Raw genomic sequence first — 12317 nt, 5'->3', positions numbered from 1 at the left:
TTTCAGTTTTTTAACACTACATAAAAGCTGGGATAAAATACAACCAACAGAACATTTAAAACTGAATCAAAAAGTTAAACAAACATCTTTAAGATGTTTTCTTTACATGTGAAATAAAGAAAACAGTTACAAACTGAAACAGGAAGTGCTTCTGGGCCAGTGTTGTTTACATCTTGTGAAATGGTCTATATAATTGCTGTCAAACCGAATAATCGCGATTCTAACAAAGTTTTGTTTATATAACTATATACACACATATACAAAACTATATACAAAGAAAGAAAGAAAGAAAGAAATTTAAGCTTGAATCTAAGACCTTTAAGAAATTTAGCAATTTTGATGTAATTTTTATGATTAATTGGCCATTAACCGAATAATCGCAATTCTAACAAAGTTATGTTTATATAACTATATGCTCTATACAGTATATGTATGTGTGTACAAATGCACATATATATACACATATATTATTTAAACAAACTTTTACTTTAGAATCGATTAATCGCGATTAATGCAGCACTAAGTATACACAAACACACACACACACACTTTTGTTAGACTTTAAAAAAAAAGAATAATTTAATGCTAACAAAGGCTGCATTTATGTGATCAAAAATCCAGTGAAAACTGCAAAGTTTTTAAACTAATTTCCTGTTCTCTGTTTTATGATATCTAAAAATGTAATTTATTCCTGTGATGTAAAATTTGATCACATTTCCAGGACTGTATATATTACAAGAATATGTGACCTGGACATTTCTTTGAGAGATTCACTCAGAGATGCTTTTATGTTCTAATCATATTTGTGAAGTTTCAGTATTTTGTTGTCATTCCTATCATTACTATTATTATTATTTTTTTAACAGTCCTACTGCAGTGATCCTGACCTTGTCCTCGAACTGAAGAACCTGATAGTTATATTTGCAGACACTTTACAGGTACATGTATTGGTTAAAGCATATCCATATTGCTTCCCAATTACATTTCATTTCATTTTATTGCTATTTACATTACTACATCTTAAATGTATTAAAACATGTTTTTTTTACTCTGGCTGCTTACTCACTATTTTTATTATTGCTTTTCTAGGGTTATGGCTTCCCTGTGAACAGACTTTTTGACCTTTTGTTTGAGGTCCGAGATCAGTACAATGAAACATTGCTCAAGAAATGGGCCTTGGTGTTCAGGTGAGCTGAACTGAACTACTACTAGTCCATCATTTTATGATGTTAGTGGATCAATGTGGTTATATTTGTGTTATTCAATGTCATCTGTGTTTCCTGTTCTGAAACAGGGATATTTTTGAGCAGGATAACTACAGCCCCATTCCAGTGGAGAATGAAGAAGACTATAAGGCTGTGGTCAGTCGCTTCCCCTTCCATGATGCAGAGATAGAAAAGGTATGTCAAACACTCAAAAACGTAATTAATGCCTTGTATAGTGTCCAAACAGTCTCAGAATGAATACAATAACCAAAAGTGATGATATTTGATCAATTAAAGCAAAAATCTAACTTTTTGTCTTCATTAAACAGCAACAATTTCCAAAGAAGCTGCCCATGTCCCAGTCAGTGCCTCAAATCTACTCTCAAGTAAAGGAGTTTATTTACGCCAGCTTGAAGTTCTCAGAGTCACTCCATCGCAGGTGAGCAGACTCCACAATCTTCATCAGCAGACATTCAACACTTTTCAGTCTCATTCCATCCCAGGATGCTTGAAATGAAGATACTGATGGAAATTCTGCTTCGGATGCATTGTTGCTCTTGTTAGCCAAACATTTCAATTGAAAACACTTAGCAGGTCTTCATGGGAAGTCCTCATTTATGGGTCTGGACTGTCTTTAAAACCCCCACCCTCCCTTCCACCTCCAGCCATCACTTCTGACAATATTTGTTCTCTTTAAGCTCTGTGGCATTCGGCTGGCTGTTGTGAGGGGTCTGTGTTGTGCTTGTCACCGGCACCTCAAATTCTTTCCCAGAGGGTTAGAAGTGCACATAGCCGGTGGATTTTACCTCCCACCATCCCTTCCATGCGAGTAGTCCTGTTGCTCAGCAGCATAGATTAAAGGAATAGTTCACTTAAAAATTAAAATACAGTCATAATTTACTCACCCTCAAATTGTTTTAAACCTGTATTAATTTCTTTCTTCTGCTGAACACAAAAGATGATATTTTGAAGAATGTCAGTAACAGTTGATGGACCCCATTGACTATGTATTTCTTTCCTATTTTTTTACTATTATTTTGTCTGGTTACCGACATTCTTCAAAATATCTTCTTTTGTGTTCAGCAGAAATACAGGTTTGAAATAATTTGAGGCTGAGTAAATGATGACAGTATTTTCATATTGAAGTGAAGTTTTTCTTTAAGGCCCACTCACTGGGGGTGAAAGGAAGTTTGAAATACGATTACAGTGGTATACTAGCGAACATCCCGACTGCAATGTTTAGTGAATATGTAAATATGTGCTGCACACTTTCCTCTCAATATAAAAATAAACACACAACCGAATGACCATGGTGAGAAAACAACAGTTCAGTTCAGAAAGCATCTGATCATATTTACATGGATATGTCTTTACAAGCTCTGCAATTTCGCAATCCAGTCAGGTCAATTTTATTATTGTATAATGTATGTTAGTACACTTTATGTAATAGATTGCTTTAAAGCAGCTTTACGGTATTAAACATGATAAAACTGTCAGTAGTGAGGTTTCCATCCAAAGTTGCGAATTTAACTTGTGCGCAAAATTGGAATATCGCATAAAACATTTACGAACCAAGCGCCCTTTTCCATCCAGTGAGTCGAAGAGAACAAAATCGTCACTTCCTGATAAACTGCCGCTAAATATCACTAAGAAAAACAAAGATAATTCTGTATATAATAAATAGCTGGTGTCTGAGAGCTTTCAGACAAGAAGTTATCTTGTTTATCCGACTCAATTGAACGCATACGTTTTTTTTAATGTACATTTTTTTGAATTTATGTACATTTTGCCATTTCTATCCAGCAGTTTTTTATGCAATATCCCAAAGTTCGGGATGGAAACATAGCTTGTGTCTCTTTCAATTAGAATTACAGTTTCATTTTATAAAGCAGCTCTCTGGTGTGTTGAACAGAAGAAATTAACCCTAGAAGGTTTTTGCATCAAGAAAGGCGGAGACTCAGAGCCACACCTACCTATTACATAATCGCCGCAGACCAATGATAGTTGGTCATTTTAGCTGTTGCTAATGTACTAGCTGGAGTAACTTTTCTGGAATGTCTTTGGCAAGCTGTTCCGTTTCCAACTCCAGAAACAAACTTAATTTGGCCTGATTTTGTTCATAATAATTACATCACACCAGTTTGTTCTCCAATTTCATGCAAAGTACTAAATATCGGGGTCTTTAGTGGTTGACTAGTGCTTTTGCCGTAACCAATATTTGCACTAGGCATTTCCACAGACTATGAGCCATCGGATGAAACTTCTATTGCTTTGAGCAGTGAGAAGAGTGTGAGGAGACCCACACGAGGCTGTCAGAACACTTATGGATTGATCCAACAGTCTTTTTCCCTCCGCTAATCAATGCAAACGACTGCCGATTTCACACTCCTCTCTAATGGTTTCTTTGTTATTTAAGCAAGCGATAATGAGCGACCTCTGCTCCTCTTCATGGAGCGTTTGCCACCTGATCACTCCTCCTAATCAACACCTCACACTGTGACACACAGTCCCCAACTGTAAAATCAACACCAACCAGCAGTGTCCTGTAAACACTCACACCTTACAAGCGTTCTGGGCAGCAGTAGGGCTAGTTCAACACTGACGGGTGCAGACGGCAAGCATGTTATGCTTGGTTAAAGAGATTTCTTTAAAATTTTTTTGTCCATGCAATGAAAGTGAAATTGGGGTCCAATGTTCGAAAAAAAAAAACATTTTGGGGAGTAACTAACCCAAAGTAGCCATGCTTTTTTACATTTACATTTATTCATTTAGCTGACACTTTTATCCAAAACAACTTACAATTGCTAGATATGTCAGAGGTCGCACGCCTCTGGAGCAACTAGGGGTTAAAGGGTTAGTTCACCCAAAAATGAAAATTCTGTCAGTATTTACTCACCCTCATGTTGTTCAACCCCGTAAGACCTTCGTTCATCTTCGGAACACAAATTAAGATATTTAAGATATTAAGATCACTCCTGCATACTAGTCCATAGGCTTCTTGAGGGAATGACAATTGATGGCCTCGAAAAGTCATTAAAGACATCGTTAAAATAGTCCAAGTGACTTCAGTGGCTCAATTTTAACTTTATCAAGCGACGAGAACACTTTTTGTGCGCAAAAACAACAAAAATTACGACTTTATTTCAACTATTCGTTTATTTCACTCTCTGCCTCGAGTCAGGTTATTAGTTTAATAGCGTAAGCTTCTGTTATTGTACGTCACACGCATCACACACATGACCAGCGTCGCCCAATAGTGAGCCTACATGTGACGTAGCTTTACGCAATCACACTACGTTAACTGACCACAAGCCCATAGAGAAGGAAGTGAATAGTTGAAATAAAGTCGTTATTTTTGTTTGTTTTTGCGCACAAAAAGTGTTCTCGTCGCTTGATAAAGTTAAAATTGAGCCACTGTAGTCACTTGGACTATTTTAACGATGTCTTTGATGACTTTTCGATGCCAGCAAGTGTCATTCCCTCAAGAAGCCTATGGACTAGTATGCAGGAGTGATCTTAATATCTTAAATATCTTAATTTGTGTTCCGAAGATGAACGAATGTCTTACGGGGTTGGAACAACATGAGGGTGAGTAAATACTGACAGTATTTTCATTTTTGGGTGAACTAACCCTTTAAGTGTCTTGCTCATGGACACATTGGTGTCTCACAGTGGATCCGAACCCGGGTCTCTCACACCAAAGGCATGTGTCCTATCCACTGCGCCATCAGTTAGCAAGATCATTTTTCTGGCAAGTACTGAAACATAACTGCACATTTGGGTAGTATGAGAACGAGCGGGAGAACAAATGTGCACTATGTTGTCCTTTTTTATACTCAAAACAGAATACAAAAGGAAAAAAGAAAATAATCATGATGAAAAGAATACAGTGACTGAAAAGAGCTCTTGCCAAAGATATTCTTGTTATAACATGTCACGTTCAAATACCAAGTGTTACATTATTCTCATGATGTCTGGAAATACAACATGAAGGAGAATTCACAGCTCATTCAGTCAAACTGACGGATTGAGCTTTATTTGTTGGAAAACCTGATGATTTTTAGTCTTTATGAATGGAAGTTCCCCAAAACGAAAAAAGTGCCACCCATAATTCAAAACCCAGTAGGCTCGTCAGGAACCAGGTGGATAGAAAGCTTGCTAAAACTTTGGATTAGAGTGCAACGATTGAACATATTTCTTGGTTGACTTGTGTTTCAGCTCAACCGAGATTGACGACATGCTCCGTAAATCCACCAACCTTCTGCTGACGAGGACGTTGAGCAGCTGCTTACAAAACCTCATCAAAAAGCCGCACATAGGATTAACGGAGGTATAGTAGAGTTACTCTGACTTATTCTCTCTGCAAAGCCCAGTGTGAAAATAACTTACGGCTTTTTTTCTCTTGTGTTTTGCAGCTTGTTCAAATAATCATCAACACCACCCACTTAGAGCACGCGTGTAAATACCTGGAGGATTTTATCACAAACATCACCAATGTTTCCCCGGAAACAGTTCACACCACAAGACTCTATGGGCTTTCCACCTTCAAGGTAAAGTCATTCACAGACATGTTCTTTAATTACACATTTCACTCACTCGTATTATCGCCATGGGCACACTCTGATCAGAGATCAGCCGTCTGGAGCAGTGTAAAGCTCAAAGTAAAGCTGTCATCGACAGCATGGGACAGGAGCCGCCTCAGGCTTCATGAACTTCATAAAGAGCTTGTTTTGATGCCAGTGTGTTAAATGTATTTAAACGGAGGTGTTATCAGGTGACCTCTTTTTGAGTCATTGAGCAGGCAGCAGCATGTTGGCATTGCTTAAGTTAAGGTGCTGCAAAAGTATTAACCCCCCAATTCTTGGAGTTGCATTTGAATTTTTGTACCAAAAAAATCCGCAAAATATGTTGGTAACACTTTATTTTGATGGTCCCTTTCGAACATTCTGTTGACTATAAGTAACTTTGTAACTACATGTCAACTAACTCTCATTAGTGTTAGTAGACTGTCTGCTTAATATCTGCAAAATCATTATTGTGATGCTCCCCAACAGACATTCTACTGACTATAAGTAACTTTGCATCTGCATTTCAACTTATCCTAACCATAACCCTATCAGGCCCCGTCCACACTACTGTGTTTATGTTTAAACAGTAACTAAACACTAAACCAACTTTTTTTAGTTATTGATCTGTAAGAATGGATCTTTATTAATAACAGTCATTGATTCGAGTAAATTTTTTGACATTTGTGTATAAAGTGTTTTATTTCTACAATATATGGTTGAAAAACGTCTTAGTGCTGCCCTCTTCAGGTTGAACGGTGGCTACTGCAGTTGAATTTTCCTATTGGATGTTCCGCACTTCGTGACGTACGCAGGTTCTGCTCACCACGCGAGCTACGCCCTTGGCAGTATAAAAACCAGCTTGTTTCATCAAAACTACTTTAGGGAGTATCAGCATCTATTTCGTGTCCTCTATCTCTGCTGGGGTCTGCCCACTTTTTCAGCATTTTTTCAAATTTTGCCAGTGGGTGGAGTCAGACTCTGACCAGGGGTTTAGTTACCCTTTAAAAACGGAGACCTTTTGCTACGTTTGTACCTCCCATCCAGTCTAAATCGGAAAAAACGAAGACCTAAAACGGAGAAGTTTAGAAACTCTGCAGCTCCGTTTTGAATCTCCGGAGGGCTTTTTAGTGAAGACAGGACAAAATGGAGGACTTTAGAAACTATGATGCAGAGGCTCACGCTCGGCTCTATTATTGGGTGTCATCAGTCATGACGTGTCCTTCCCTGATTCGTCAGCCACCCATCAGGTAGCTAACGTTACTTTCTTCTTCATCAAATCTGAGGAATAGTCAATCCGTTTCCTGTTTACACTGGCACGTGCATGCCCAGTGTTGGTGAATGGTCATGTGATCCGCGTTTTCAGTCGTTTTAATGTGGATGGAGATCAATTCTAATACGCAAATAAAACGCTGGTGTGGACGGAGATCGTATTTGTTTTAATTATCTGTTTTTAAACGAAAACGCTAGAGATGCGCAGATGGCCTATTATTTCATCCGCAACTGCATCACAAAACTCATAATCCGTCCGCCATCCATCCACACCAACGTTTTTGACCAATATTCAAAACCGCACCCGCCCACCATCCACTGATTGGGCGATACAAGGCGCTGCAGATGACAGCCACGAGACTAGAAAGCTCTCAGAATATCAGCAGTGAACTCCTTCTCCGATCGGCACGCAGGGACAAAAATAAATACATTAAACGCACTTCGGGAAACCTGACTGTGGCGAGGGGGCGTGATTTTGTGAAGTCTGTAGCGGGAGAGAAAGGACAGAGCCGCGCGGTGAGTAAGTAGGTCAAGTGCAGATGATCAACACCTGTGTCTGATGTAATTACCTTGGAGAGACTGCATATAACCGACGGGAATGAGAGAGCGAGAGAGAGAGAGTTGGACTGGGACTTCGCACGCGGCTACTGCAACCGAGACTGAGAAGCAAGTGTTGGATCGCGTGTTTTGTTTATGGAGGAGAATGCGTTACTTGCGCCTCGTTTCTTCTTGTTTTTCTGAATAAACGCGAGTCCTAGTCAGCCCGACCCTGTCTTCTTCCTTCCACACACACTGAACCTCTTCACACTGACCTTATTATCTGATAGGCTAGTGTACAATATTTTCGTTCTAGCGTAATTGAAAACACATTTTGGCACGTAATTTGGTTCAAATTTAATTAAAATATTTTTTTAAGTCGCGTCATCTGCCCGATCCGCGGTTTATCCGCCAACCGCGCATCTCTAGAAAACGCAGTAGAGTGGATGGGGCCTCAGTCTAGCAATACTCTACAAACACTCTAATGAGGTGCAATGTTATTTATAGTCAACAGAATGTGTTAAAGAGACCATCAAAATAAACTGGAACCAATATGTTTGATTGTAGCAGGAAAATTTAAAGGTGTGGTTGATTATTATTTCACCTTTCTAACTTTAGTAAGTGTATAATCTTGCTGTTTGAGCATAAACAACATTTGCAAAGTTACAACGCTCAAAGTTCAAAGCAAAGGGAGATATTATCTTTAAGAAATTGAAATAGCTTTTTTAGGGCTACAACAAACAACTAGTAGGGACTACTTCTCTACTGCTTAAGTAGCTTCTTCCCGGGTTAGTGACATCACAAACCCTACAATTTACATAAACCCTGCCCCCGGAACACGATTTATAGATGATCAAGACAAAATAAGCTAATCAATGACTAGAAGATTCATCAATCAAAAAAATTCATCAATGTTGTCTACATGTTGTCTCTCCATCTTTGTCTTACTCTGGTTTGAACATAAAAGGCTGAAAGTTTTTTAAATTTTCAGTGCATGTCTGTGTGAGGTAATCAAGCTGTTGTAGCTCCGCCCTCTGTGCTGGGAGCAGCAGCTCATTTGCATTTAAAGAGACACATAAACGGTGCGTTTTTGCTCACCCTCAAAAAGTGACAATTTTAACATGCTATATAAAAATATCTGGGGATATCTGAAGACTTATTTGACATCTTGTGAAAAGGGCATTATACCACCCCTTTAAAGCTACACTGTGTAACTCTTTTAGTTTATTCTTAGCTAAAAACACTTAGTTCCTTCACAAATATATGTGCTTATTAATGTATATTTACTTCGATCAAGTAATAAAGTATTCTCTTGTGTTTATAATATGCCATTGAAAATACATACGGGTAAGGGGTTCTAATGTCGGTCGCCATGTTGCCCCTCCATCTTGAAAGTACATTAGCCAAAGAGGGACATACCCGTTAATTCAAGCTTCGCCTTTCGCGTTTACGTTTGAGTTAACACTCATGGACGAGGTCGAACTGGAAGCCATGTTAATCTTGGACTACATTGGCAACCGTAGGAGAGGAACAGAAACTTATATAAACTGGATGGTCATATACCTTTTCACCGCTAGATGGGGGTAAAAATCACACAGTGTAGCTTTAAATAAAAAAGCAGACATGTATTGGTTGCAAAATGAATCTTTCAATACTGTTTAAAAGCATTCCAGAATGCACTTGGTTGTGCCAGTGTTTGTACATCATCTGGATGAAGTTAAATGCATGGTTTCTTATTTTTAGGATGCCAGACACGCAGCTGAAGGAGAGATATACACTAAACTCAATCAGAAGATCGATGAGTTCATTCAGCTTGCTGATTACGAATGGGGCATGTCGGAGTCGGACGGCAGGGCCAGCGGATACCTCATGGACCTCATCAACTTCCTGCGCAGCACCTTCCAGGTCTTCACGCACCTTCCGGTGAGTTCCACGTCGTCCTATTCACACGCAGTCTCGTCATTGTTCTGTGATCATTCTCCACCTGTGGGTTCATGTAGTGTGTGTTATTGCATGTGTGGCGTCAAACAATGTTGCATTTCTAGCTTTTTAGATGGTCATAACTGGGCAGATGTTCTAGTAGCCTTCCAGATTGACACATTTTCTAGTTTGCATTGTTTGACATTAGTTGTAAATCTTAACATAAGCGCACAGGAATGTCGTGTTTGGTGTTATAGGTGTCGTTACACAAATAGAATATTCAAAAAGACATCCATTCCCAAACCCAGTCTAATCTCTGTATGTTCCTTCACATAATCAGCACAGATAACTCCTAACTCATCCATTCAAACAGAACGATACAGCTTGCTCGCGTTTCTGTTCAGCTGCACTGTCCTCTTAAACAAATTGCTTTAACCTCCAGTTTAAGTTGGTTATGCTTTGGTTTCTCAACAATGTAACATATTTCCTGTAAGTGAATGTATCCTTTGATTTATTTTCTGCCAGGCATGCTTGGTATTTCTGATTTTCCTTTGTCTGTCCATTTATTATCGCTATACTTTCTTTCCCTGTCCGTGTTTTATTTTCTTGGGGTTTCCGCTCAGAATAACAACAATGATCATGCTGCAATGTCGGTAAGTAGACCCTCTTCGAACTGTAGAGGAGGAACAGAAAAATTACAATTATTCAAAAGCAAAAAAAAAAAAAAAAAAGACATTAAAACTGCATGTTCATGTCAGCTCTGTGGACTTGCTGCCAACCTTGTTTTGCCTCCCTTTTCACGTGTAATGCAGAATGTAAACCAAATCATTTGGCATGCTACCCCTGATCTGCTGCCCATGATTGTCTGAAGCTGATACCAGTATCTGCAGAACACACATGCCATTCTTACTTGAGATTCACTAATACCAGTGTGTAAAAAGACAGTTCACCCAAAAATTCGGTCACCATTTTTTTCTCAGCCTTATGCCGTTCCAAACCTGACTTACTTTCTTTGGAATTCAAAGGAAAATATTTCCAATTTCCCATTTGAATGTGAATGGGGTCCCGAACAACACTGGACCTCATTGACTTTCATTGTATGGACAAAAGCACATTTTTCTAAATGATTTTTTCTTTGATTTTGTCTGATCTGTCCCTTTAAGATTATGGTCTCAACAATGAGTGCGTCTCAAATCAGAATGCTGCTTTATTAATGCTGCATAATGAAACATTATAACCTACTACACTTTCAGGACAGCTGTACATCATTACCTTTAACAAGTATACTTAGATGTAACATAATCTGTATGTTAGCGTAGCTAACTTAATTCATTCTAATTCACTAATAAAAGCAATCTTAGTATAACTCTATATAGTATAACTCTGTATAGCAATTAATGATTGCATTTGTGGTTGAAAAACATTTGAGCACAGCATAAAGGGCTTTTAAAACAAGATAGCTGTTCAGCTCATGCTTAAGTAAAACCATTCGCAACACATTGGGATGTGACAAATGACAATATATTTTGTTGATCGCTTCGTTTTTATATCTGGTGTTGTGATTGGTCCCAACCGCATTGGTCCAAAGGTTATATCTCATTGGTCCAAAGGTCCACTTCACTTCATCGTTATTCTAGTATTATTGAGATACATTTATAGTGTTTTTTTTTTCATATATATATATATATATATATTTTAGGGCTGTGCAAAAATTTATTTCGATTAATCGCATCCAAAATAAAAGTCTGTGTTTACATTATATATTTGTGTGTGCTGTATACTGTATAATTATTTTGTATATATAAATACACACACATGCATGTATATATTTAAGAAAATGTGTTATTCATATATAAAATATTTATATTTATATAATATAGATTATGTATTTATATATATATATATACATATATATATATATATATATATATATATATATATGAAGAGCTCTTTTCCGAAACGCGATAAACGCCATTTTTAAAAAAATGAGTTTGTCGTGTCATTCTGCTGTGGACAGAACCCTTTCACTGCTCCATCAACGTTTCATGCCAAATCGCTATATTTCCTTGTTTAAAATGTACTGCAAGATACAGTTTCTTTCCAAACCACGATAAGCGCCAGCCCTGTTTTTAGCCTAAACGCTATAAATCCTCAAATTCAATGAGCGCTCTACACAATCCAGCACTGCGGCACTCTGAACAGAGGTTTATTATGTTCATTTATTCCTCAAAATGAGTCCTAGTTTTCTAGTCAACTAGTAGTAGATCGTTTAAGCCATTTGTATTATCAGTAATCACATATATTGATTTAATTAAATGGGAGAGAAACCATATGAGCGTTTTTAATTGCCTATTCCGCATCTCAACGTATGCATAAAGCTTGCCACAAAGAACCGGCAAAAGTAATGATTATGCATGAAACATTTGAATTGTTTATTAATAAACTAGTGTTTTCTGTCAGTGTCAGCAGCAAAGATAAAGTTGATGCTTACTCGCCATCTTCGCAGTAAACGCGCATAGAGAAACGCATACTTCGAATTAGCCTACATACGCAGAGAGTTGCCAATTTATTTTATTTTTTAATTGTTTTGTTTAAAAGTAGACATTTAAAGCTTTCTGTAGCTTAGTTCTCAGGCCTGTGTGAGGCAAGCGTCGCGGTGTTTCGGTTCATATGAGACGCGCTCCGGTTCACCTGCGCGCCTCTGTGTCCTGATTATATTGTCTGATATTTACTTCTAATGTATTAATCCAGTCAATTTGTCGATGAAACATTTATTAAAATGAAGATACAATTTATATGAAACGAAATTTACAAGCTT

The 12317-nt window shown here is 37.9% G+C and overlaps 1 protein-coding gene across 8 annotated transcripts in view; it reads left to right on the top strand.

Annotated features, from left to right (window-relative positions):
- exoc6 (exocyst complex component 6) overlaps positions 1-12317 on the top strand; it is a 54965-nt gene that overhangs the window by 25802 nt on the left and 16846 nt on the right. For 4 of the 8 annotated variants that reach the window (XM_039653240.2, XM_039653239.2, XM_089122045.1 and 1 more), the window contains exons 12-19: positions 867-938; positions 1090-1187; positions 1295-1400; positions 1535-1644; positions 5424-5535; positions 5621-5755; positions 9323-9502; positions 10123-10152. In XM_039653240.2, coding sequence (XP_039509174.2) covers positions 867-938; positions 1090-1187; positions 1295-1400; positions 1535-1644; positions 5424-5535; positions 5621-5755; positions 9323-9502; positions 10123-10152 — 843 coding nt within the window. The remainder of the gene's footprint in view (positions 1-866; positions 939-1089; positions 1188-1294; positions 1401-1534; positions 1645-5423; positions 5536-5620; positions 5756-9322; positions 9503-10122; positions 10153-12317) is intronic. The other 4 variants (XM_039653242.2, XM_039653241.2, XM_039653244.2 and 1 more) reach the window with 1 other exon arrangement.

This window comes from Pimephales promelas, chromosome 17, assembly GCF_988280905.1.
Source record: "Pimephales promelas chromosome 17, fPimPro1.hap1.1, whole genome shotgun sequence".
Classification (NCBI taxonomy): Eukaryota; Metazoa; Chordata; class Actinopteri; order Cypriniformes; family Leuciscidae; genus Pimephales; species Pimephales promelas.
Note: the sequence above shows the minus strand (reverse complement) of the source record. Positions and strands in the feature narration are given on the sequence as shown.